Here is a 24,106-nt window from a genome sequence, read left to right on the forward strand (position 1 = left end):
CTTGATATTATTGTGATTCTCTAGTTATTCTGGAGAAAACTTATTATAAACCTATTACTATTATTAGTGATAGTGGAGGTTTGAAGTAGACTATGCTCTTGTGATTTTTTTCACATTCGGTTTTTCATATAAAAATTCGGTGTCTCATTTTGTGATTGATTCATTGTTGTACAATTTATATTGCTCTGATTAATATTTATTTTTTGTAATAAATTAATATTTTGATACACAAAGAGAAAAAATTATTCCGTTATAATAATTTTTCCCATCACATACTACCAGCTTCCAGGTTTATACAACTGTCATTTTCTGCAATGTTAAGACCATGACCTATCAAGTAGGCAGGTGGATAGATGATTTGCCGGATACAATGGCATTGCCATAGATATGATTAGAACTAGATTTATATGGACTAAGCATTCTCCTTCATAATAGCTTCGTATTAATGCATAAAAATTGGATGTATATGCTACAAATGATAGATGTTCTTTTGATTCAGTTGGTGAACTCACTCAGTTATGAGTTAGAATAAAACCTCATCATCATCATCACTTTCTGATTTACCATAGCAACAACTGCCAAACTGTTGATCCAAAATGTCTTGCATCTTCTTCAACTGATCTCTCATCCTTCTTCTGTTTTCTGCAAGTATGGCTCCATCAAGTTCTACTAATAGAGAAATGGCTTTCCATGTTTCTGGTTATGCTATTATTGTAGATGGCATAGAGATGCAGTCAACTCTTTCAGCAGAAGCTCTCTGCATTTACTGATAAGAGACATCTAAATTTCTGGAGAATTACCTCTCTCACATTTTTAACAGTCATTGTTCCTTTGACCACAGGTGCTTGAAGCACTCATTCCACCCAGCATCCTATCAGACAATCAACAAAACATTTGATTCCAGTGCCTTTGTGGTTTCTGATATCACACATCAAAGAGAATTGATTGATAATGTTACTTGGAAATATATGAAAATGTATAATTCACTATGGTATTCAAGGAATGCAACTCCAAGAAATGATATGGGAAGACTCCCACTAAAACTGGCATCTAATGTCTACACAGTCTACTAAAAGCAACTGAAAAATCATGTTCTTGATGATATAGAACATTGTTTTATTTAGGATTTCAAAATAATCAACATCAATTTTAAGGCTGCAGTTGATCTTCTTTTTGGCTCAACCAGCAGATCAAATGTCCTTCAATAGCTTTACATGATCTACATATGATCAAAGGAAGCATCATTCAATTTTGGATAATCCATGTGAGACTGTGTACTAGTAATGAGGTTCCACATTCTTACCAAACATAAAGAAAGTGTGATGACCTGTTCACATATTTCACAAGAATCCAGAGCTTTAGATTACTCATAGTTAAGCATATCAAATTTGTGATAGTTCCAACATTTTCTTGACTTCTTCCCATGATTAGATCACTGCAAAAGCAATGACTTTTGCCTATGTTGAGATGGCAATGCCTTATATCTTGAAGAGCATGGCTGAGAAGAATCTTAATTTATGGTCCAAACAATATCAACATATAAAATATATATATATATTTCTTCTATTAAGTTCTATGAATCTTTTTGTTGTTTTATCCTAAAATATAAAATTGTTAATCACAAAAGGAATAAATAAGCTTAAAAGAAAAAAAAGAAGTCCCCTTTGCTTTTCATTTTCTCCTTTCTCTACAAACATAACATCTCACACCTTATACAGCTTACATGATTTTTCCCTCATCATATTTAGATTAAAGAATGGAAAGACATCCTTTTTACTTTTATAATCCAATTTGAACATAACACATTCAAGTAGCTCTTAGAACATTAGTCCTTACCAACAATGTAGGTTGATTAGAGGATACAGTACCTAAGAAGGATGTCCTGTCACCATGTTGATAGCTGCAACCAGATCATCCAACAGCAGAGTTACATTGCACTAAATGTAGTGGTCAATGAGAAGAGGAATGCATTGCTCCAGTCAAAACCAATCTGATGGATCCAACTGCTACGTTACAAGGAGAAAAAGGTGCATCCATTACCCTAAGAAAAAGAGCTTCTCCTTGAAGTATAAATGGACACGCAAAGAAAAAGGAGCTCTGGACAAAAGTGGATGCACAAGACTGCCAAATTGATGAGTCTCTTCATGTACGAAACACAAGCTTGGCCTGCCCAATGCAGTTCCATTGGCAAGGATTCAACTGACACAATCATGAAAGGCAGGGAAAGATACACCAGAGGTAAGCACAAACCCTAACCAGATTAATGCAGCAGATAAAGACAGTCATTGCACTTCTGAACATCATCATCAGTGGTCCAGGAAAGAGAAGCATGAGAAAAGGGTTAAACACTTGTTGCAATGAAAGAAAGACCAAGAACTCACTCACAGAATCTTTTCTGCCAACACATGAAAGAAGAAGAAGAAGAAGAAGAAGAAGAAGAAGAAGAAGAAGAAGAAGAAGAGGAAGAAGACTCGTCTGAGAATATGTCATGTCTGCTATATACATGCATGCAAAACCAACTCACTCCAGTTCCACCACTCTTCTTCCTCTTCCTTTCCGATCCATGCTGAAACTAAACATCATTATCCAGATGTAATCTAGTTTTAATCCACCAATCCTTACTACCAATGAACGTTTAAGAAGAATAGAAAATTAAGAAGAAGAAGAACAAGTAGCAGAAACCATGAATGATGATTGAAGGTGAGAGAGAATACTAATTATCTGCACATTTGATTCAGATTAGATCAGAGGCGTGAGCGACGACCCGAGGTTCGTGTTCTCCGGCCAACTTGAACCGCTGCCGATGGCTGAATTCCAGTACATAGCTGCAGCTGGACCAAAATTATCCAAAGAAATCTCTGTTGGATTTGGAATCTGCCAATCTATGTAGCTGCTAATGTTGCTGTTGATCATGTCGTTGGTCTGCCCTTCCAGTTTGACTGATTTCATCATCCTATCCATCCTCCAATTCCTCCCGGAGGCTTGCAATTCATTAAAGGAACACAAGGCTTGGTAGTCTTCGGTTCGCTTGGGGTGTTTAGTGCTTGGTGCGACAAGTGGCGGAGATTGCAAAGATGATCCGGAGAGTGGGTGGTCATTCAGGAGCGGCATCGCAGTCGAGCTCAAGGACGGCAATGGCTGGAGATCGCCGAGATGGTACTCGTAGTCGCGTTGTGGCTTGGATGACAGGTCGAGTCCAACAGAGCTGAGATGAGACTGCAGATCGAAGGCAGTACTAGTGAAAGATGGGATTTGGATGCTGCTCGCGACAATTGGCAAAGTCGGGCTCATATCCGACGACGACGACGCCGCCGTCGTCTGCAGGGCATAGAGCGAGGCGGCGGCGCTGAGGTAGGAAGAGGAAGATATCTGCACTGAGATGGAAGGGATCGGATCCGGCGGAGCAAGAAGGTGGGGTTGCGGACGGTTCGGGGGCCCCGTGGAGGCGGCCACCGGCATCTTCGCCCGCTTGTTCTTGCGGCACCCGCCGCCGACGGGGACGTTCCGGAGCGCGCCGCCGTGCGTCCAGTAGCGCTTGCACGCCTTGCAGAAGTGCCGCGGCTGCGACAAACTGTAGTTGTTGAAGTAGCAGAACTTGGTGTTGGAGGAGTCGCAGCGGGGGCATGTCAGGGCGGCCTGTGCATGCTCTGAGGCCGATAGTGGCTTGTTCATAACCCCAGAAACATCGAGAGTCGCAGAACCGGCATGAATCGTATTGTTCTTGTTGGTGTTAGTACCATTACTGCCACTGTTGTATTTTTCAGTGACCAGAAGCCTATCATCCATCATCTGCAGAGGAAACGGAACACAAGCGTTCCCAGATGAGAGAGAAAAGCTAGGGTTAGAGGTGTGAACAATGGAACCCAGAGGAAGGCTCCCTGACAAGAGCTAGCCAACAAAAACAAGCATGCAGTAGTAATATTGACGGAGTTATAGGGACGGAGATAGATACACAAATAGATAGACAGAAAGATAGAGAGAGAGAGAGAGAGAGAGAGAGAGAGATGCCTGTGGCCATTCTTTGCCTGAGGTGCTGCCCATCTTTCCTCCACTGCACTGCGTTCTTCTTCTGCTACTACCGAGTGCACGTCCTGGAAATCTAGAGTGGTGGAGATGATCAGAGACTGGCTTGGGTTGCGGCTACCAGAACAGAGTTCACAGTGTTCGGTGTACAGCAGGAACAAGGTTACTTATGGAGTATACAGGTACGAGGGAGGAGGAGGAAGAAATGACAGAATCCCGAGGAAGAGGACTGAAGCGAGAGAAACGAGGCTGTGGAGAGGATACAAAACCGTCCCCTTCTTTACTTTCCCCTTCAATCTCAACCATCCGTGCTTTGGAATGTAAATAGATCGAAATGATTGATTCAGATCAACGACTGAGATTATTTAGCATTGGCAAAAGTAGAACCTGCGACTGACACACAGTATTCTTTTCCTTTCTCTATCTTTGCTTCCTTGTGCTTCTTCCAACTGTTCGAACCTGCCTCTCCTCCTCCACCTTACAAGAAAGGAATTCCCACACGAAAGCGACGACAGGCGCCATGTGAGGCTGTGTGTGTAAGAGAGAGAGAGAGAGAGAGAGTCTTCTGGATCTCATTGCTTCTCTTCCCTGCTTTGTGCCACTGCTTTACCAGGACAGCAAGTTGCCTCACTCACATGGGCAACTCACATCTTCCTGCTACATCCTCTCTCTCTCTCTCTCTCTCTTAGATTTGACGGAAGGGAAGAAACCACACAAGGGATATTGTAGGCTTCCGAGGGATCTTCTCTACGCCCAATTACTACTCTCAAACTAAAGGAATGACTTCAGTTTGGCATCCTTCAAATCTAAGTTCGAATGAAGCAGAAGCAACAGTACTTGTTCTTCTCATGTCTAATCTTCTAAAGAACTTGTTGTTATGTATATGAATCAAGAAACGTACATGTCAAGAACTCAAAGCTGGTGTTCAAGATTTGGGACATCTTGCAGTGAAGGTGAGCGTGTGCACGGACGGACAAAGACATGGAGGCTGAGGGAAGGCTAATAAAAATAGCAAGAGTAGAATAATAGTATGCCTGACCATAATACTCCACAAGGACAAAGATCTCAGTTCCTGTTATTCTATTCTGTAACATTCTTTTATCTGAACTCAGGATATATGTGTGAGACAAGGGTACTTCATGCATGGAAAGCTTGTGGATTTGGACTCTGAACAGTATGTGTGGATGACTGACTTCTTACTTGGATGCACATGAGGATAGACTACAGTCTGAATTGTAGAGCACAGACTACAAAGTGCTCATCTAAGATCAAGAATGTTTGTAATGTGAGCATAAGGTAATGTCACTGACTATATACATTATTCTCTCTAACATTGCATATGATTTTTCAGCCAATGGCTGAATCCTTAATTAAGAGCTGAGTGAGACAGTAACTAGGATTTAAGAGTGCTTGCAAATTTAATATGATGGAACAGTCAGTAGATGTGTTATTGGACAATGATGAATAGAAAACAATTGACAAAGGTTGCTCCTGTGGTTGATCTTTGTCACACAATAATCATTACAAAAGAAACTAATAAGTCAGTGTGGTCATAAGTTTCATCTTTGTTAGTGTACTTACTGTACATGTGAAATGAGAATCTACCATAATTACTACAATATTAATTATGATGTTGTAATAATGATTATTGTTTTGAAACAGTAATGCTTGTTCTTCCCATTGCAAATATAATTCTCTTTTCTTATCTAATCATGCCAAATATGGATGCAGATTTACATTAGCAAATATCAGTTGATTTAGGTGTGTAAAATTATATTCCAGGAAACTATAGTGATATTTTGTAGTGGATGATTCATATTACTAAAATTATAATGATTTACATGTGTAATACCAATACACTGATAATTCCAGCATAAACATCTGCTTGCATTTTGTCTTCTTATGGTCTTATTGAGCTTTTGTATCTGTTCAGACAATGATTGCAGAATTATTGGACTCCATAAGTTTATGCTTCAACAGCAATAACTCTGAAGACAGTCCAATGAATGGCTATTATAGGCAAAGCACAGCCTTATCATATCAATCAATCCCACTGTCACTCTTCCAATCAAATAAATGATGCCCGACAAAAGCCAAAAAGACAACTGTTTCAAGAGCTGTTGAGAACCTGTTCTGTGCTCAGTGTGTCACACTTGCAAGGCACTTGTGTTCTTGCTAGGCGTTATATCAATTATTTGGCTCCCTTGACACTCACTGATTGCCCCCTCAATGATGATGGATTGAGTCATCCTTATCTCTTGATTTAACATTAACTAGGGATAATGTTCTATATGATTTATATAGAGAGATATCTTTTGCATGTTGCTGTTGTCATTGTATTATTATCCCTAGACAATTGTAGCTTGCTTGATGGAATTTAAGATCTACAATGATAACATATAAAGATTTTCACGTGTATAAATAAGACATTATATTCAATCATTTTAGTATGTATTTTTTCATCATTACAATTCAACTTATCATGGTATCAGAGCCATTACTGTCTTAGAGCAATATTTATCCTTTCTTCCTTACGACTTCAACACTGAAGCTCAATTCTCCAATAAGTAGCAATGTCACCTCTCTCGCCAATCAAAGAGATGATGTTGAAATTACAACAAAAACTTAGAAGTCATATGATGTTCTTGCTATTGCCTTTGGTCCTCTCCAACACCTTGCTAGCCACAAGAAGTCAATTTGGGAGCTTCTCCTTCTCCTAGACTAGGTGGCTTTCATTGTGGGTCCTTGTTGCTTAGACGAGGCGACGTCTACTGTTACCTCTTCCCTCTATACTCTTCCTCCAGTAGAGGAGCTCTCCAGTGACACCTTTATTGGGTGCCTTCGTGCAGCCTTTGAGGAGAACAGTGGCAAGCGCGACCTGCACACAACCCAACTGATCTTTCTTCTGGGGAGTGGATCCTCAACGCTCGAGTTCTAGCTTACAAAAACTCAATCTGTAGCTTCAAATTATCCTTGACGAACGACCGACCTGACATTGGCTATCTTCACTGGAGGTGGAAATCATATGGTTGTGAGTTGCCTCGATTCGACGCAAATAAGTTCTTAAATCATATGAGGAACACATCCTTGGGATTTGTGGGTGATTCGATCTTCCATAACCAAATGGAGTCGTTGTCTTGTCTTTTCTTCGAGGTACTCATACCGTAGCTATTGATAAGTATTTCTTTATGCAGTTGAGGAAATCTTTTATCTGCTATCATTCAAAGTGTGACAATGGTCATGTCACTACTATCTTCATGCCAATTTTTAATCTTATAATATGTACGTAGAAAATTACTTCTACACGCATGAGATATTGGGGTTAAGTTTTAGTAAAATTTTAATACTTTCAACGTATATATGGTTTATGCATTTGGAATAAAAAAATACTAATCACTGAAATTGAAAAATATGAAATTAAGAAACATGATAATTAGTCCATTATTTTGTTTATGGATACTCTAAAAGAACTGATGAATTGAATTTATAAATTAAATAAATGGTTATCCACTTAAAAGTATGAGGTTATTATCTCGATCGAGTTAATTATAAATTATTTCTTATAATTAGTTATGTAATTCTATATTTTTAAAAGTTATATTCGGATCACTATATTTATAAAAGTTAGATTCTGTTAACAGAAATACTGTATACGTTCAGTCATAAATCAAAATAGGTAAAGTCAATAAACCTTATTATATTTTTAGCAAAGAAGAAACGAGATTAAATATTTTACTAAATATCAATATAATTTTTAAAATTATAAAAATCGAGATATTAAAGATCACTAATTAATTAGCCCCCATATGATCAATCGGGTGTTTAGGGATAAAATTGTAAAAGGCATGATTAATTCACTTAACTATTACACTTATCAATCGGGTGTTATATTTCGAGAGCACGCATCGATCTATTTTCGAATCTTAAAGCACGCATCGATGGACTTGGTTTTTTTATCTATATCTTCATATATATATAGAAATACAAATTAAATAAGAGCGTCCAGCCGCGGCTGTTCGATCGAACACCTTCCGGAGGACGAAAGGATCGATTCTTTGTTGGGCGATCGGTATGGTTTCATTCGTCTTTATCTTGCTGTCTATTTGTCCGGTTTGTCTGATCGATGTGGTGGTTGCATTCCGTTCGGGCATCGCAGGACGAACCCCTGGCCACCGATGGCGAAGAGCTCCTTCAAACTCGAGCATCCCCTCGGTTCGTGCCATCGGTCACTCCCTCTTCGTAGCGGAAATCGCTAGTTTTGGTTCTTTCGTGATCCTTTTTGCGAGATCCCCTTGCGATTCTCGAGGAAATCGCTACGTTTGTTTCGAGGGTTTTGTTCTTGTGATTAATCTCGTTCAGTTGATTGCATTCTTTAGGGCTTGTTTGCTACGCAATATGGGTTTGTTTCTTCGGCCTCTCCCGGAAATCGCCAATATTGGCTCTTGGGTATTTCGTGATCGTTTTCCTTTTTTCTTCATCACATGTTCGTTCTTTATGGATCCTATTGGTATATGTACGAGTTTTTAATGGGTTGTCCAGTGGGTTTCTAGGATTTTGCTCTTGAACATTGTCATTCTATACACATGGACCTCATCCTGTGGTGTTATCCCCTTACTCTTCGTAGAGGAAAGCGTTTCTTGTCACATCTTTGTTCTTCAGGGCTTCTTTGGTATATATATTATTTCTTTGGTATATATAATCTTTGTTGTTGGTTGTATGCTTTTATTTATGGACTTGCTGTTTATTTTTCTTGTAAATCATGTATTATATATCTCGTAGACCTGTTTACAGTAGAACAGCCTTTCATATGGTTCCTTTTCTTCCATCTCGATCTATTGAAATCATCTAACGTGTCTTAACTTATAAGCTTTTATGGACTATTTCATCAAACATTTTATTCTTGTATCTGGAGCTTTTCTTTTTCTTTTTTCTTGGAAAAGAATGATGCTATTGGCAGTCTTTTATTCGTCAAACTGACAAAAGTTGCTGTTAGATAATGTTTTGATTTGACTAGTATCCTTATGACCATGTTATGTGTTTAAATTTTATCAACTATTGTCATGCAATTTATAAACTTATATATTTTTATTATAATTATTAAGTTTTTTTGTATGTAGAAATGCACTAATGCTAATTTTTAAATTTACTTTTTTACTATTTGTTGAGTTGCTTTCAGCGTGGTTTGCATGATAGTAAGTGGAATAACTTATTTCATGTAGCATTGTAGCACATTCCGTCCGGTACCGGACGGTCCGCGTACCGGTATGTCATCGGACCGGTATGTACCGACCGTACCTGGTAGTACCATTCGATTGAAGTTTATTCCTGGTTTATTCTTGTACTATCCATAGGATTGAAGTTTCATAAGTTCATATGTTGAAATAATTTTTGCACCCAATTCCAGAAAGGAGGCAAGCAGAGGCTGCTCGCATCCGAGAGAAGTATCCTGACAGAATTCCTGTAAGACTCTTCTTATATGTTGCCTTCAGATCTTGCATGTGCAATTGATCACATAACTAAAGGTGGCTACTACTGAATTCAGGTGATTGTTGAGAAGGCTGAAAGGACTGATATACCAGACATTGATAAGAAGAAGTTAGTTAGCCTCTTTCTAATTTAATTATTTTTATAAGCTCTTGTTGTTTAACCAATTATCTAAATAATTAAATGGACATTTCATATTTGATCTTTCATTCTTTGAATTAGTGTCTTCACTTTTTTTCTTCTGGTCATGTTTGAAAGCAAGTATTGATAGATGCGATTAATTTAACCATCTGCAATGAATGTTCATAAACTTGATGCTGAAGTAACCTATTTGACTTTTTTGATGTACTAATCTCATACTACTCCCTTATCACAAAAGCCAAACCTTGGTCAATTTTTTAATTATGTATTCAGCGGCTCCTTATTGTGACATATACTCTGAGGAAGAGGAAGTAAAGAATTAAATGGAATGCTAAGCACCCACACTATAGGCACTAATCAACATAAGAAAATTCAAACAGAGGACATCCATATCCTAACTCTGCACTAGGAAGCTAATAATAGTGTTGCTGCAACTAGAAGAGCGTGTGACTTGTATTCTTTCTGTAAGGTAAACATTAATAATACTACAAATATTTCCTTGTGACCTCATATTTTGCTGTTAAGTAAGAATTAGTCTCATGGGTCTGTAGGTACCTGGTCCCTGCAGATTTGACAGTTGGACAGTTTGTTTATGTTGTTCGGAAGAGGATTAAGCTTAGTGCCGAAAAGGCCATCTTCATTTTTGTCAAGAACACGTTGCCACCAACAGGTCAGAGACAACCCTGTGATTGCTTGTGTTGTTATGCTTGCTATCATTATTCATACTTACGATGTTTGTAACTGCAGCTGCAATGATGTCTGCCATCTACGAAGAATACAAAGATGAAGATGGTTTTCTTTACATGACATACAGCAGCGAGAACACATTTGGTTCTCTTTAAGGCAATGGGAATATGGGAAATATTTGTAGATAAAACCTTGACATATAAATCCATCTGCTGTTTTATGTGCTGAAACTTATGAGGCTATGCTATTAATTAAAATCATAACATGACTTTGATAATTATGATCGCAGCGTCCATTGTGTTTTATTTTGATTGGCATGCTACTTTTACTGTCTTTTTTGTTTTCGATGCTGGTATGTACATGGTACTACTAAAATGTGCAAGAGAGATACGTGGAGAAAAATATAGCACATGAGATGAATCCCATTTTGTAAATTGTCTGACCTAAATCTGCACAGCATGTATATGGATAGCTTCTATTTGTCATGAATTATACATCTATAAACTTGGATGTCACTATGTTGACAATTTGGGAAGAGAACAAATTTGTGACTTGGGTTGGAGTAAAGACTGGGTGAGAAGGTTGACCTTCATTCTTTTAGTCCACTAGCATTATTAGATCAGGAATAGTAAATTAATAGTAATTCGGCCGACCAAGCAGTTAGAATAAAGGCTTAAAAGACTGATGGATGAGTAGGATTTTTTTTTTTTTGTTCTGAAATAAAAATTTCATGAAGAAGTTTCATGGGTCCCCTCATTTCTGTACATTAGCAATTTCTTGCTTTAAAAACTCTTTATTCTCAAAATTCTGTTTCACCCCTTGTAGAATAATGGAAAATGGTCGAACCCTACTTGAAATTTCCATCCAACAAAAAGGAAGTTTTCATTAGAGTAGCTTCTACAAGATATCAACCAATCCTGTCAAATTGAAGACCATTTACCAGTCAGAGTAGAGACAACTAGTGTCCAGAAATTGAGCTTAGAAACCAGACAGGTAGGATGTAACACTCAGAACCAATGACTTTTAATATTGTGCTGATCTATTTGATGTAAATTGAAGAAAGAAAAATTGTGTGCCAACCATGACAGAATGATTTTTGTAACAAAAGCTTTGGCCTGATGTAGTCTTGCATGCCTGAACATATGCCCACAGCAGCATAATTTGGGTATAAATTGAGAGCCTTGTTCTCCCATTGACAACCACACCAACACAGAGATGGCTTCCCAAACTCATTTCTGCCATGTCTTTCTCCTCTCTTTCTTAACTCTTCAGTTCTGTCAGTTGTTCTCCACAGAAGCTGAAGCCGGTGCCAAAGTAAGTTTTTTCTCTTTCTCTTGTTAATTTTGGCTCTCATTCTTGTTTTACTTGTGGTGGCTTTTTAGCTGTACATCGTGTACTTGGGAGAGAGGAAACATGAGAACCCAGACCATGTCACTGCTTCACACCATGACATGCTGACTTCCCTCCTTGGAAGGTACTTCTGCTCCGCTTGTATTCATAAGGTTTAATGTTTTCATCTGTTTGATGATCCCTTCTCCTTATCTGCACTACTTGAGGATTTCTGTAATTATGCTTGTTGTTATTGACGATCACACTGTTTAGGTTGATTGACTCGTGCAAATTTCCCTGAAATTGAAGGTCACTCTTGGTGTAGTTTGCAGCATAATTTATTGCCCATATGTGATGTGCATTAATATCATAACTTATATTCCTACAAAACTCAAGTTCTTACTCAGGAAGAAGAACGCCACTCAAGTCCACAAGAAAAGTCCATGAAGGTTTCACGATGATTGTTGTTTGTCTAATACTTTGTCCATGGAAATGTTTGTTGTATGTAGCAAAGAGGAGGCTGTGTCATCAATCGTTTACAGCTACAAGCATGGCTTCTCTGGCTTTGCAGCCATGCTAACGGAAGCACAAGCAGAGGAATTAGCAGGTTGAGCGGCTCTCTCAACCACATCATTTTGCCGAACTTTTTACGCAAACCACTAACCCGAGGAGCAACTGCAGAGTCTCCGGACGTTATCAGCGTACGACCAAGTCGAAACTACGAGCTGCAGACCACACGAAGCTGGGACTTCCTGGGACTGAACTATATGCATCCGACTGGGCTGCTAAAGAAGAGCAATTATGGAGATGGCATCATCATCGGAATGGTCGATACAGGTCCGTCGCACTCTTGCTTCTATGGAGCTAAGAGCTTCTTAAGCCGGTTTATGTTCAACCAAACCTCGTCTCCTTTCTTGTCATGGCATCAACTCCGCATTTATTAGCAGTATTTGCTGGTGTCAGCCGTCTCTTTAAGATCTTCTTAGTCTCGTCATTTATTGAACACTTAGTATTTACTACAGAAAAACGAAAACAAAGATCACGTATATGTTTCTCTGTTAGGTATATGGCCGGAATCCAGAAGCTTTAATGACGACGGGTACAGCCCCGTGCCGAGCCGATGGAGAGGCGTGTGCCAGGTCGGAGATGCCTTTGGAGCCAACAACTGTAGCAGGAAAGTCATCGGGGCTCGATACTACACCGCCGGGATCGACGACAGCAACCTCAGAATCGACTACCTGTCTCCCCGCGACTACAACGGCCACGGCACGTTCACCGCCTCCGTGGCCGCCGGTTCCCTCGTGCGCGGCGCCAGCTTCCACGGTCTTGCCGCCGGGGACGCGAGGGGCGGCGCCCCCCGCGCCCGGCTCGCGGTGTACAAGGCGGTGTGGGGCAGCGGTAGAGGTTCCGGCGCCGGCAACACCGCCACGGTGCTGGCGGCCATCGACGATGCCATCCACGACGGGGTCGACATCCTGTCGCTGTCGCTGGTGGTGCTCGAGGAGGATTCCTTTGGTTCCCTGCACGCCGTGGCTAAAGGGATCACCGTCGTGTACGCCGCAGGCAACCAAGGCCCCATTCCACAGCTCCTGTTCAACACGGCTCCTTGGGTCATCACAGTGGCTGCAAGCACCATCGATCGGTCTTTTCCTACCACAATCACCCTCGGAAACAATCAAAGTCTTGTGGTATGCAAGTCAATACCTACTTCTCCGTCACTGTCGTCACCGCTGCATTCATCTTTCACAGCACCAAGTCTTCCACAAATAAAAATCTATAATGAACAACTCGCAGTACCCATCTTCATCAAGTGAGCACAGAGTCTTTGTTGGGCAAGACTCTACGAAAATAATAGAGAAGCATTATGATGCTGCCTTCTTTATTTGATGAGATCATATGGACTGCAAACCACAGTGGACCTTCTTAGATCTGGGTAGATGTGGGTCATCACCTCGAACTAGATTATCAGTTGGTGCAGGAAGAATCTAATTCTTCAGAAATGCCTAAATTTGAAGTGTTCTTAGCTGCAAGTGAACCATCATTATTCTTCATTACACTACTGACCAAAATCCATCATCCATGTCTTTTACTTGCAGGGCCAGTCAATCTTCTATAACTCGACGAGTGAATCAAAGAATAAATACATGCCTCTGGTCCTTGGCGGAAGGTATGAGTTATAAGAACTGAATAGCTCAATGGAACCAAAATAGCTCGAAACCGACACGTTCAATGCTCTGCAGCTGTTCGCCGGAATCTCTGAATGGCACTGATATAAGCGGATCGATCGTGCTGTGTCTGGCTTATTCGCTCGAACCTGGTTTCCCCACTGCGCTGTCTACTGTCCAAAATGCTGGGGGGAAGGGTCTTATCGTTGCACAGTTCACCATCAATGTTCTTGAGTTCACCAAGGAATGCATAGGCATCATCTGTGTTCTTGTAGACTTCGATATTGGATACCAGATCGAAAAGTACATTACTACTGAAAGGCAAGTCTTCTCCGATCATTCACAAAACCAGGACTCATTTTTTAGATACATACTGTTCTAAAATGATCTGATCCAACCGAACAGATCACCTCAGGTAGCAGTGGAGCTGACTCACAATGCTATAGGGAAAGAAGTGCTGTCTCCAAAAGTAGCATGGTTCTCTTCAAGAGGACCAGCCATACCATTCCCTGGCGTGCTGAAGGTACTAAACTACTACACAACACAGAAGCAAACTAGCTTTTGCTTCTTAATTGAGGTTCTATAGACATGAGGCATCATCACCATGGTTTGACACAAGATCATCTGAATGCTGTGCTTTAAAGATTGCTTTCTGAAAGCTCACCAAATGAACACGGATTCTTAAAACAGCCTGATGTTGCTGCACCTGGTGTCAGCATATTGGCAGCAAAGAGGGACGGCTACACTTTCGGCTCAGGAACCTCGGCGGCCTGCCCACATGTATCAGGAGTAGTTGCTTTGCTGAAATCCCTGCATCCAGACTGGTCTCATGCTGCCATCAAATCAGCACTCGTCACAACAGGTGAGTGTTTAAGATCCTTTTCTGCGAAATAATCACTCATTTATCTATAGCTAAGTGCTTCTGATTGTGCTCGGTACCACGCGAAGCTTCTATCACCAATGGCTATGGCATGCCAATACAAGCAGAAGGAAATCCAAGAAAGATTGCTGACCCTTTTGACTTTGGAGGGGGTCAAATAGATCCCGACAGGGCTGCAGATCCAGGCCTTGTATATGACATCGATCCGAAGGAGTATTACAAGTTCTTCAATTGTACAACAGGACAATTTGATATCTGCGCCGAAGTGCTCCAGCCCGTGTATTACCTGAACCTTCCTTCCATCTCCATTCCTGATCTGAAGACTACCACTGCAGTTTGGAGAACTGTTACCAATGTTGGAGAAGAAGTAAATGCAGTGTACAAAGCATCTTTCGAGCCCCCACCGGGCGTTCAGATGGTGGTGGAGCCACCGACGCTTGTGTTCAATGCCACTGCCAAGGTGCATAGTTTCAAGGTGACCTTCACGGCCATTCACAAGGTGCAAGGAGACTACATGTTCGGAAGCCTGACTTGGCTTGATGGTGGAGCTCATGCTGTTCGGATGCCGATTGCCGTCCGTGTAGTGATTCGGGACTTCTACGCAGATGTTGCATGAATCATTTGGACAATAGTAATCTTGTTAAGGTGTTATGAACACAGATCATGTAAGCTTGGCTCAGATCAAAATAATAACTGAATAAATAACGATAATTATATATTATCCTTATAATTAATTATGATTAGTTTTTAGATTCTTATACTTTAAAAATTAACATTAAGATCTCTACACTTACGAAGATGAAACATTTAAACCTAATTCTCCTTACACGTCATTAACTTCGTCGATGGAAAAAATTACACGTGTTGTCATGTGTAAAAAAATTATAAATGTAAAAGATAAAAAATATAATTTTATTATCTTTTAAAGTATTAATTATATATAAACATTATCAATTTTCTCTTGTCCTCTTTCCAAATTGCTCGCCCACATCTTATCGTAATTTCCTGCTTGCCCATTGCACCCACTCACTTGTCACTCGCCCATAACAACGGGTGAGCAGGTGTAGCGAGCAAGAGGTGGGCGATCGAGGGGTGAGCAGGTGCGGTGGGTGAGCAACGAGCGAGCAAGTGCGGCGGGGGCGAACAATTTGAAAATATAATGAAATTACGTTTTTATCATTTTCATTCATATATTTTTTTATACGTGTGATTTTTTCAGTTGACGAAGTTAACAATATAAGAAAATTGAGATTAAATGTTTTACCTTTGTAGGTATAGAGACCTCAATAGTACTTTTTAAAATATATGGATCAAAATACTAATCATAATTAACTATAGAGAGTAATATGTAATTACCCAAATATGCTACTATTGTTATGTCTACTATGGAAATATAAAATAATTCAATTGTTTATGTTATGAAAACATAACTAAGACTTGGCTTGATGGTGGAGCTCATGTTGTTCGGATGCCGATTATCGTTCGTGTGATGATTCGAGACTTATATTATATGAACCTTTGGACAATAGTAATCTTGTTAAGATGTTACAAAAACATTTTATGTAAGTTTGGCTCATATCAAAATAATAACTGAATAAATAAGGATTATTATATATTATCTATATAGTTAACTATGATTAGTATCTCAGTCCCTATATTTTAAAAAGTAGCATTCAGATTCCTATACTTAATTCTCCTCGTTAACTTTATTGATGAAAAAAATTGTGTTATCACGTATAAAAAAATGACATAGAAAGGATAAAAATATAATTTTATTATCTTTTAAATTATTAAATTTATATAAACCAGAATGAAAGATAATAAAATTACATTTTTATCTTTTCCATTTGTATTTTTTTATACATGCGATATTTTTTATTGACGAAGTTATGTTTAGGGATCCTAATGTTACTTTTTAAAATATAAGAATCAGAATGCTAATCATAATTAATTATAAAAAATAATATATAATTATCTCGAATAAATATGCCACTATTGTTATGTCTACTATGGAAATGCAAAATAATTCAATTGTTTATGTCATGAAAACTGATCATGTAAGTTTGGCTCAGATCGAAATAATAGCTGAATAATAAATATGCCACCATTGTTATGTGTAACATGGAAATGTAAAATAATTCAATTGCTTATGCCAAATTGGCAAATGTCAAATACATGCAAGTTTTGACTAACACAATTCATGAACATACTTACTATGATACGTACTGCCATCTAACTGTAATCTTCCAGAAGAATTTTCTGAACCATATCCACATCAAATCTACAAATTTAGGGGTCTGAAGGATTACATTAATATGGGAGCAGACAAAATCTTATCCGATATCCATCGTGGCAGAAAACATCAGCATGTGCTTTCGAGCCAACTACCGCTTCGTTCTCCACCAACCTATCAAACCTCATCCCTTTTCCTTTCGAGAGCAACTACCGGTCTTTCCTTGCCATTCTCACCATCCATTCTTCTTCTCTCCCACCTTCCTCCTTATATAATCCTGCTCGTGAGTCTACTCGCCTCCATGAATCCCTCCCAACACAACCCAACTCAACTCTCTCCACCGATCCTCGAGGGGAGGGTAAAAGACACAGTTCTTGGGGTTACTCACCGTCGGAATCTCCTGCATTTATTGGAGTATGGAAGGTTTGGACCGATCGTCGGATGATGTTGATTCTAAAGGTGAACACATGCAATCGATGCTTGTTTCTCTAATCGAATGACCAGCCGTCTCTGGTTGGCTAACATCTTTGTGTGTTTCCTTCAGATGGGAACAGTCAAGATTCCAAGATGGATTTCTCGGAGGATGAAGAGAAGCTCATTACCAGGATGTATAATCTGGTCGGAGAGAGGTCGGTGAGCTTTCACTTTTGTTTCGAGTAGCACCTGGAGCCAGTTTCTTGCTTTTCTTTACTGTTTCCTGTTGTTCTGAAGAGCAGGTGGACACTGATTGCTGGAAGGATCCCTGGAAGAACAGCTGAAGAGATTGAGAGGTACTGGACTTCAAGATACTCGACAAGTGAATGAGTGGCTGCTTATCCTGTGCTGTGCAATGACGAGCAATTTTGGTGGGATTTTACTCAGCTTGTATTATAGGTTTCCAGCTGTTTAGCTTGTCTCTCTGGAAATGGCTGCTGGGTGTGGCAGTTCTTAGGTTGGTTCTCTTTATATCGGAAGGGGAAATCAAATGTCTATGCAACTCCTTTTGCACTACAACTTCCATAGTGTTCTTTGTGATAATGCAAATCTGCAAGCTTATTGTGCTTTTTTCTGCTGTCTGTTTTGCAATGATGCTTCAAATCTGCAAGCTCATTGTGCTTTTGTTTTTGCTTTCAAGTTTAAGGATCTTCTTTCTACTATGTAGATTGTTCTCAAAGCTCTCTCTCTCTCTCTCTTTCTGTCAAAATTGGAGCTCAAAGTAGAGCAATTCTACTGCTACAAGCAGTTCAAACTTGGAAAAAGAGAACACAGGAACAATGGAAGAAACAAGTCTTTTCACAGAGGGCTTCTGCTATCTGATTCCAAAAAAAAAAATCCTCATTTTGTCTGCAAAAGCATTTTGCAAGGATTGAATAAAGAGATTGACCAGCTTAGTCTGTGTGGTTCTAATTTTAAGAATCTCAAGCATATTGAGCTCCTTCTCCATCACCTCAATCTTTGGTAACTTCATGCATGATCTTTCCTTCTAGTTAAAATAGTCACCTTGAGGAAGGCATGTGCCATATATTTAATGTCTTAGGGAGATCATGTGAAGTATACAATGGTAGATGCAAGATACAAAGGAAAAAACACTGAACAGGAAAATAGAGAAATGAACTCTTGAAGTCTGAGAAAAACTATGATCTTATACTTTAGCACAAAGAGACTGATTGGTTGGGATGCCATCAGACTCAACTCAATCCAAGGTAGAGAGACACAAATGAAGCTGATACTTCTTATCAAAATAAATAAGAAGCCCTTTGCATCTCATTCCAAAACCTTCATCAAGAACATCAGCCAAATCATTTAGATAATAATCTACTACATCACACAAGGCAATAAAACAAAGCAAAATTTAGGTCATGTTAATCCTAAGGTCTTGTGTGTTCAAGCAAGCAGACATTGAAGCTCATGATCCACAGAATAATGAAGTAGTGACTATGAGCATCATTTAAATTGGAGAATGCAATGTACAACCAAAGCTCTGTCATGGCTGATCAGTTCATCTCTGGTAATAAACCTGTCATTGAAGGTGGCAAAATGAAATGTCAAATGAACCACATACAAGAAAATTCTGTCCTCCTTTAGCACCGAAACAGTGAAAAGATAATCTAGATTGAATCAGTGTGAGGATTCCAGAGCTCTACCAGCAAGTAGCACTTGCCCACTGTTATCTTTATTGTAGTATTGAAAAGCTATAAACCGATGCTCTTTTGTTTGTAGAAGTAATGAATTCAACATGGTCATTACTCCCATTTCCATCCACAGCAGCCTGAAAAGAGAAATTGGGGTTGAACACAAGAAATAAGTACTAAAGTTTATTCCAGACCATCTCATCTTACAGCATACATGACCTGCTTTATTTCATCCTCTCAGAGATTTTAGCCAAGACAAGACAAGTATCCATTACTGGAAAACATCCTCTTGAGCCCTACAACAAGGATGCAAATGTATGCTAAGTCCAATAACATGGTGTAATCTGAAACTATTGCTGGCAACTTCTTGTTGTTTCTTCTGATATCTTTCTTACCAATGAATCACTAGCATATGCATTTGTCTGATCTGAATATTCCCTACCAAAACTATTGCTGAGTTTTCTCTGACTCACTATCCTCCTCATTCGTTAGGTTCCTTTCTTTCTCTTGGAATGTCTTGGAGACCTTTACAACCCAAAGGATGTCTCCAATTCTCCATTGCATTAATCACCTCCAAATCATCAAATGAGGCTGGTGGCTCTTCATAGTGACAAAATAAAGTTGCATATGAACAGTTCTGATTGATGGCTGAACTAAGATGAAGAATTCTGAAGAATCTCTTCTTTTTCTTTCATATGCATTGCATCCACACACATCCAAATTAATCTGTTTTGATGTTGCTCCCATAGAGATTCAAATTGGAGCAGTACATCCTTCAACTTGTACAACTTGTACCACATGAAGTGTAAGCACATCAAAGTCAAAGTACAGAGGGGCTTAAGACTCGGAAAAGCTGTTCTACGGCTAAGTGCTTACTTAGAATCTACTACAGCTGGAATGGAAAAGAGAGTTGACTCTGAAAAGTTGCTGCACAGCTGAGTGCTGACTTGAATCTGCTCCAGCAGGGATTAAGAAGTTGATGTGATGGTGCTCATTTGTAGATTCTGACCAATAAATCAGGCAAAACTACACATGATGATCTTCATATTTTCTCTATAAATTTAGATTTAGCATATATATTCTTGCAAGAGTAAAAAACTTAGAGATATGTCACTGTAGTTGATACTGGTCAATTAGTCAATAGTATAACAACACTGAAATTACATGAAAGATGAGAATAATAAGGATAATTAAACTCAAATTAGTTAACCTTGATATCATCCTGTAGATTACCAGATTGACAATCCAAACAGTTCAACAAATAAATTATATGTCAATATTAATATTTTTTTTCTGTATATCCTTCTCAAATGGCTCTGTTCAAGTGAATTATCGACACTGCTATTCTGAAATATTTTAGTTTTCCTTCTTAAGTAAAGAAGCATCAGGATAATTTCAATCTGGATAAATTGTTCATGTGATGGATGCATCCATCACAGCCATGCAGGACCATGAAAAAGATTCAAATGCTGGCAAGTTCTTCTCTACTGGATCTGGTAAAAGAAAATTGTGATACATATGTTAACATGGATAAGATAACCATTGACAACTTGGACACACAGCTTTACATGTTGCCAACATGGACATGGAAGAAGACCTCTTGGACTTGAGATATAGCCAACTCTGGTGAGCTTTTTTTGGCTCTATTAGAACTTAAATGGATTAGGTGAGTATGGTGGATGATATCTTTATCACTTACACTATGACAAGATGAGTGACAGATTCTTAGGAACAAAAAAGTTGAGATGATCAGATTCCTTCCTGAGCTCTTTCCACACTAAACACATTCCTATATATATATATATATATATATATATATATATATATATTCCTAACCTCTACCTTCATCACTGAATTTGACATATAGTGATATAGACACCAGAGTTACAGTAAGCTTCAGTTTACCTAAGTGCCTTCTATTAAGTTCAGCTATTAGGTCTACCAAGTCTCAAAACAATAGATCTCAGTGACAAAACTAAGAAAAGAAGTCTACTAGAAGCATGATGATATCTATCAGGGTGTCATGTATCAGAGCTGGAAGTCCAGGAATTTATTTAGGTGAACAAGGATGGAAGAAACAGGTTTAATCATTCACCATTATGTGAAATTGGAATGTGTGTATTTGTCATAGATGACTCTTTCCAACACCTTGGGTGATGCAGACTGCTGAGCCACTTTTGCATGGCAACTACTGCCAGTTTCCTGCTTGCAGCTCGTCATGTATATTTTCTGGAGGATGAGGCCGTCAAAGGAAGTGATTGATTTGGAAAAGATCTGTGACCAGAGTACTTGTGCCAGAAGGAACCAACTCAGTCAGAGATTCTAAAAACATGCCATGTTCATACTCATCTGCCTGAAGGAAGGAAGAGATACCATTCATGTTCTTTTACACACTAGGCTGAATTAGATCAACAACCTTTAGCCAAAAGCAGATGCAGATCCATGCATGTAGCAAAGAAGACTAACCTTTTTCTTGGCTCTTTAATCTTTTACACTTACCATATTTCAAGGTGTTGTCATCCACATATTGGCTGACATTGTTGATAGCAATCCTGATCAAGAGACAAATTCTTCTGATGGTTATCTTGCAAAGAGCATTCAAAACAATTAACCAAGTAAGTGCAAGGAAGCTTCATATGCCATCATGGATTCCTTGACCACTTGTTCATGTTAAATCTCCAACCTCAAACTGTAGTCTCTTCCAGGTGCCTCTAGATGACATGGTCAGAAATTTCCAGAAACCACAAAAAGAAAAATTGCCTTTGTGCAAATTAAGGTCAGTCAGAAGAGATCAAACTATTTTACCAACGGCACATTCAATGAAGAGATTCATGGACAACCTCCTTGAATCAATGCTACATGAAAAAGATCTAAGAAAGAGAGATGGTTCCAGCTTGTTCAACAAATCTTCTTAAAGGAAGGGGAAAGATAAAAAGAGTTAAAGCAACCTCTGTTTCTAGGGAACCATTTTCCACATTCAATGATACACACTTCAAGACTGCTGACAAATCCTCTTGCAGGGAAACCATTCCCTTTTAATGCTAGTTAATACTATATGAAAGAAGTTGACTTCCTAGAAAAAGTAGATCTGCCATATCTGAGTGGTATAGCCTCATCTGGATCTAAAAATGAACAGAGGAGAACCAAAAACCAAAGATGATTTTTTGCATCACTGAAATGCTGTTATCAGGAAAACAAAGAAGCCCCAACCCTTGATCAGGATTTGTTCTTCACCAAGACTCTCTTCAGCTACGGCTCCCTGCTGTAAGGAATTCATTGGTGAGGATTGGATTCAATCTGTTGTTTGTTTGTGTTCTTGTTTCAAAGGCTCCTAAATAATGGCGGAGTTGGCAAACTGTACATCGTGTTCTCTTCGTAATCCACACCCTGTAGGCATCCGATGCTGGCTCATGACTTCACGTAAACGCAAAGAGAAGAGAGCCGTGGGAGGTGGTGGGAAGCAGCTGATAGGGGCGAGGTTAGATTTGTCATAAAGATCGTGTTCCAGACAAGACCACGTTTACACGGGGAAATCCAACCACTAGATTCCCCTCGCGATCCACGTTCACACGTTGTCGGCGCCGACCCGCCATGGACCCCCGCTGCTGACCTGTCTCCCCCTGACGTCGCCACGAGGGACTTCGACGAACCGTCGTCTGAGCTATCGGCCTCCTCCGCGTCCCCCCCCTTCCTTCTCTTCCCCTTCTCTTCTCCATAAATAGCAGCCTCCTCCATCGTTGCTGCCTCCTCGATCTCATTCCATAGCACATTCTAACATCAAGACACAAAGAAAAGCACGATAACAGAAGGAAGGAAGAGAGTAAAGGAGGAGGAAGAGGGGATGGGGAACTGTCTCGACCTGCAGAAGCCGGTGACATGGGTTGACGACGAGGACGACGACTGGGGATCCATGGAAAGCAGCAGCCCCAAGCATTACAAGAGGCAGCGCAAGGCCGGAGCGGAGGCTGCCAAGGAGATGGCCAGCTCCGGCTCGACAGAGATCAAGATCAAGATCAGCAAGAAGCAGCTGGAGAAGCTTCTGCGGCAAGCCGACGACGGCGAGAAACTGCCGCTGCGACGATTTATCGCGGATCTGGTGAGCATGGGCGAGTCGTGGGAGCTCCACCATGATCAAGGGAGGCATTGGAGGCCGGAGCTACAGAGCATACCGGAGATACCCGAATGATGATGATCATGATGGTGATGATGGCGATGATGCAGAGTATATATTTTGCATGCATGTATATTACTATAGATGGGATGTAAATTAGGTAGTAGAAGACATTTTTTTTGTCTTTCCTTTCTTTGAGTTTTGCTGTATACATATTATCGAATTGGTGTATACAAGTATTATTCCTGTCAATTTGGTGTACATTACAATCAGATTGGTGTAAATTTAAATTACATTATATATATATATATATATATATATATATATATATATATATATATATATATAGAGAGAGAGAGAGAGAGAGAGAGAGAGAGAGAGAGAGAGAGAGAGAGAGAGAGAGAGAGAATAAGATATACAAACTAGGAAAAAGTCTCAGGAAGAAGCAAGAAAATTTTGTCATGTTGATTAAGGATGCAGTCTTAAACATAGAAAAACAATGCAATTTTGCAAGCAAAGACTGGATTTTGCTTGCTGTGGATTTTTTAGCTCTGGTTAGAAAAATTGAAGCTTTTGCTTTAAGGATCAGTCTACTTAGGTAGTTGTTGCTGCTGTTGGAATTCTTCTCTGGTCTTCTAATATAAACATTGAGATAAAGTAGAGACATAGATGAAATGAGTCACTATAGACTGGTACTCCAAATATGCCCTCTGTTTAAGACCAAGTCTCAAGTTAGAAGGTGTCCATCTTCTGACCTTATCTTGAATCTGATGAAATGTGTTTGACTTGCAGAAGCAGACAATTTCAACTTGTGTGGCTCTCAATAGAAACCATGCAAAAGAAATAATGTTAACTTCAGTGGACTATTAATTAGTGTACTACTCTGTTTCAGCACCAATAAAAAGTGATATTATTCATCATTGCTGATGTGCATGTACAGAA

The 24,106-nt window shown here is 39.4% G+C and overlaps 4 protein-coding genes across 6 annotated transcripts; 3 read left to right on the forward strand and 1 right to left on the reverse strand.

The window, feature by feature from the left end:
* Positions 1-429: 429 nt before the first annotated feature.
* On the reverse strand, positions 430-5,014 carry LOC104000328 (dof zinc finger protein DOF1.4-like). Of its 3 annotated transcripts, XR_010501814.1 has the most exons (4): positions 4,009-5,014; positions 2,715-3,789; positions 801-871; positions 430-642 (listed from the first exon to the last, which is right to left on the reverse strand). XR_010501814.1 is itself a non-coding variant. In XM_065171183.1 (3 exons), exons 1-2 carry the CDS (start codon positions 4,039-4,041, stop codon positions 2,740-2,742), a joined length of 1,083 nt encoding a protein of 360 aa, XP_065027255.1. In that variant the 5' UTR covers positions 4,042-5,014; the 3' UTR covers positions 430-871; positions 2,715-2,739. The 3 variants fall into 3 exon arrangements, 2 of the variants coding, with proteins under 2 accessions (XP_065027255.1, XP_009420614.2); XM_065171183.1 differs by having other exon boundaries at positions 430-871; XM_009422339.3 differs by lacking the exons at positions 430-642; positions 801-871 and having other exon boundaries at positions 2,477-3,789; positions 4,009-5,013.
* Positions 5,015-7,974: 2,960 nt separating this feature from the next.
* On the forward strand, positions 7,975-10,612 carry LOC135651794 (autophagy-related protein 8C-like). The gene is made up of 6 exons (XM_065172219.1): positions 7,975-8,092; positions 8,180-8,235; positions 9,428-9,483; positions 9,566-9,618; positions 10,200-10,318; positions 10,396-10,612. The coding sequence occupies exons 2-6, from the start codon at positions 8,199-8,201 to the stop codon at positions 10,488-10,490; spliced, it is 360 nt and encodes a 119-aa protein (XP_065028291.1). The 5' UTR covers positions 7,975-8,092; positions 8,180-8,198; the 3' UTR covers positions 10,491-10,612.
* A 151-nt stretch (positions 10,613-10,763) lies between these two features.
* LOC135651793 (subtilisin-like protease SBT3.10) lies at positions 10,764-15,439 on the forward strand. The gene is made up of 10 exons (XM_065172218.1): positions 10,764-11,649; positions 11,718-11,809; positions 12,174-12,271; positions 12,346-12,501; positions 12,727-13,352; positions 13,761-13,831; positions 13,905-14,150; positions 14,235-14,352; positions 14,520-14,691; positions 14,778-15,439. The coding sequence occupies exons 1-10, from the start codon at positions 11,551-11,553 to the stop codon at positions 15,323-15,325; spliced, it is 2,226 nt and encodes a 741-aa protein (XP_065028290.1). The 5' UTR covers positions 10,764-11,550; the 3' UTR covers positions 15,326-15,439.
* Positions 15,440-22,894: 7,455 nt separating this feature from the next.
* Positions 22,895-23,239, forward strand: LOC135651399 (uncharacterized). Its single transcript, XM_065171464.1, has one exon. The coding sequence runs from the start codon at positions 22,895-22,897 to the stop codon at positions 23,237-23,239; it is 345 nt and encodes a 114-aa protein (XP_065027536.1).
* The last annotated feature ends 867 nt before the right edge of the window (positions 23,240-24,106 follow it).

Source organism: Musa acuminata, chromosome BXJ3-10, assembly GCF_036884655.1.
Source record: "Musa acuminata AAA Group cultivar baxijiao chromosome BXJ3-10, Cavendish_Baxijiao_AAA, whole genome shotgun sequence".
Taxonomy (NCBI): domain Eukaryota; kingdom Viridiplantae; phylum Streptophyta; class Magnoliopsida; order Zingiberales; family Musaceae; genus Musa; species Musa acuminata.

Coding starts and splice junctions, on each gene's coding strand:
- LOC135651399 (XM_065171464.1), top strand. CDS start 22,895: ATGGGGAACTGTCTCGACCTGCAGAAGCCGGTGACATGGGTTGACGAC.
- LOC135651793 (XM_065172218.1), top strand. CDS start 11,551: ATGGCTTCCCAAACTCATTTCTGCCATGTCTTTCTCCTCTCTTTCTTA. Junction 12,272..12,345: donor ACAAGCAGAGGAATTAGCAG/GTTGAGCGGCTC, acceptor GAGCAACTGCAG/AGTCTCCGGACGTTATCAGC. Junction 13,832..13,904: donor CCTCTGGTCCTTGGCGGAAG/GTATGAGTTATA, acceptor AATGCTCTGCAG/CTGTTCGCCGGAATCTCTGA.
- LOC104000328 (XM_065171183.1), bottom strand. CDS start 4,041: ATGGGCAGCACCTCAGGCAAAGAATGGCCACAG. Junction 3,790..4,008: donor CAGGCAAAGAATGGCCACAG/GCATCTCTCTCT, acceptor TTTCCTCTGCAG/ATGATGGATGATAGGCTTCT.
- LOC135651794 (XM_065172219.1), top strand. CDS start 8,199: ATGGCGAAGAGCTCCTTCAAACTCGAGCATCCCCTCG. Junction 9,619..10,199: donor CCAGACATTGATAAGAAGAA/GTTAGTTAGCCT, acceptor ATGGGTCTGTAG/GTACCTGGTCCCTGCAGATT. Junction 10,319..10,395: donor GAACACGTTGCCACCAACAG/GTCAGAGACAAC, acceptor TTGTAACTGCAG/CTGCAATGATGTCTGCCATC.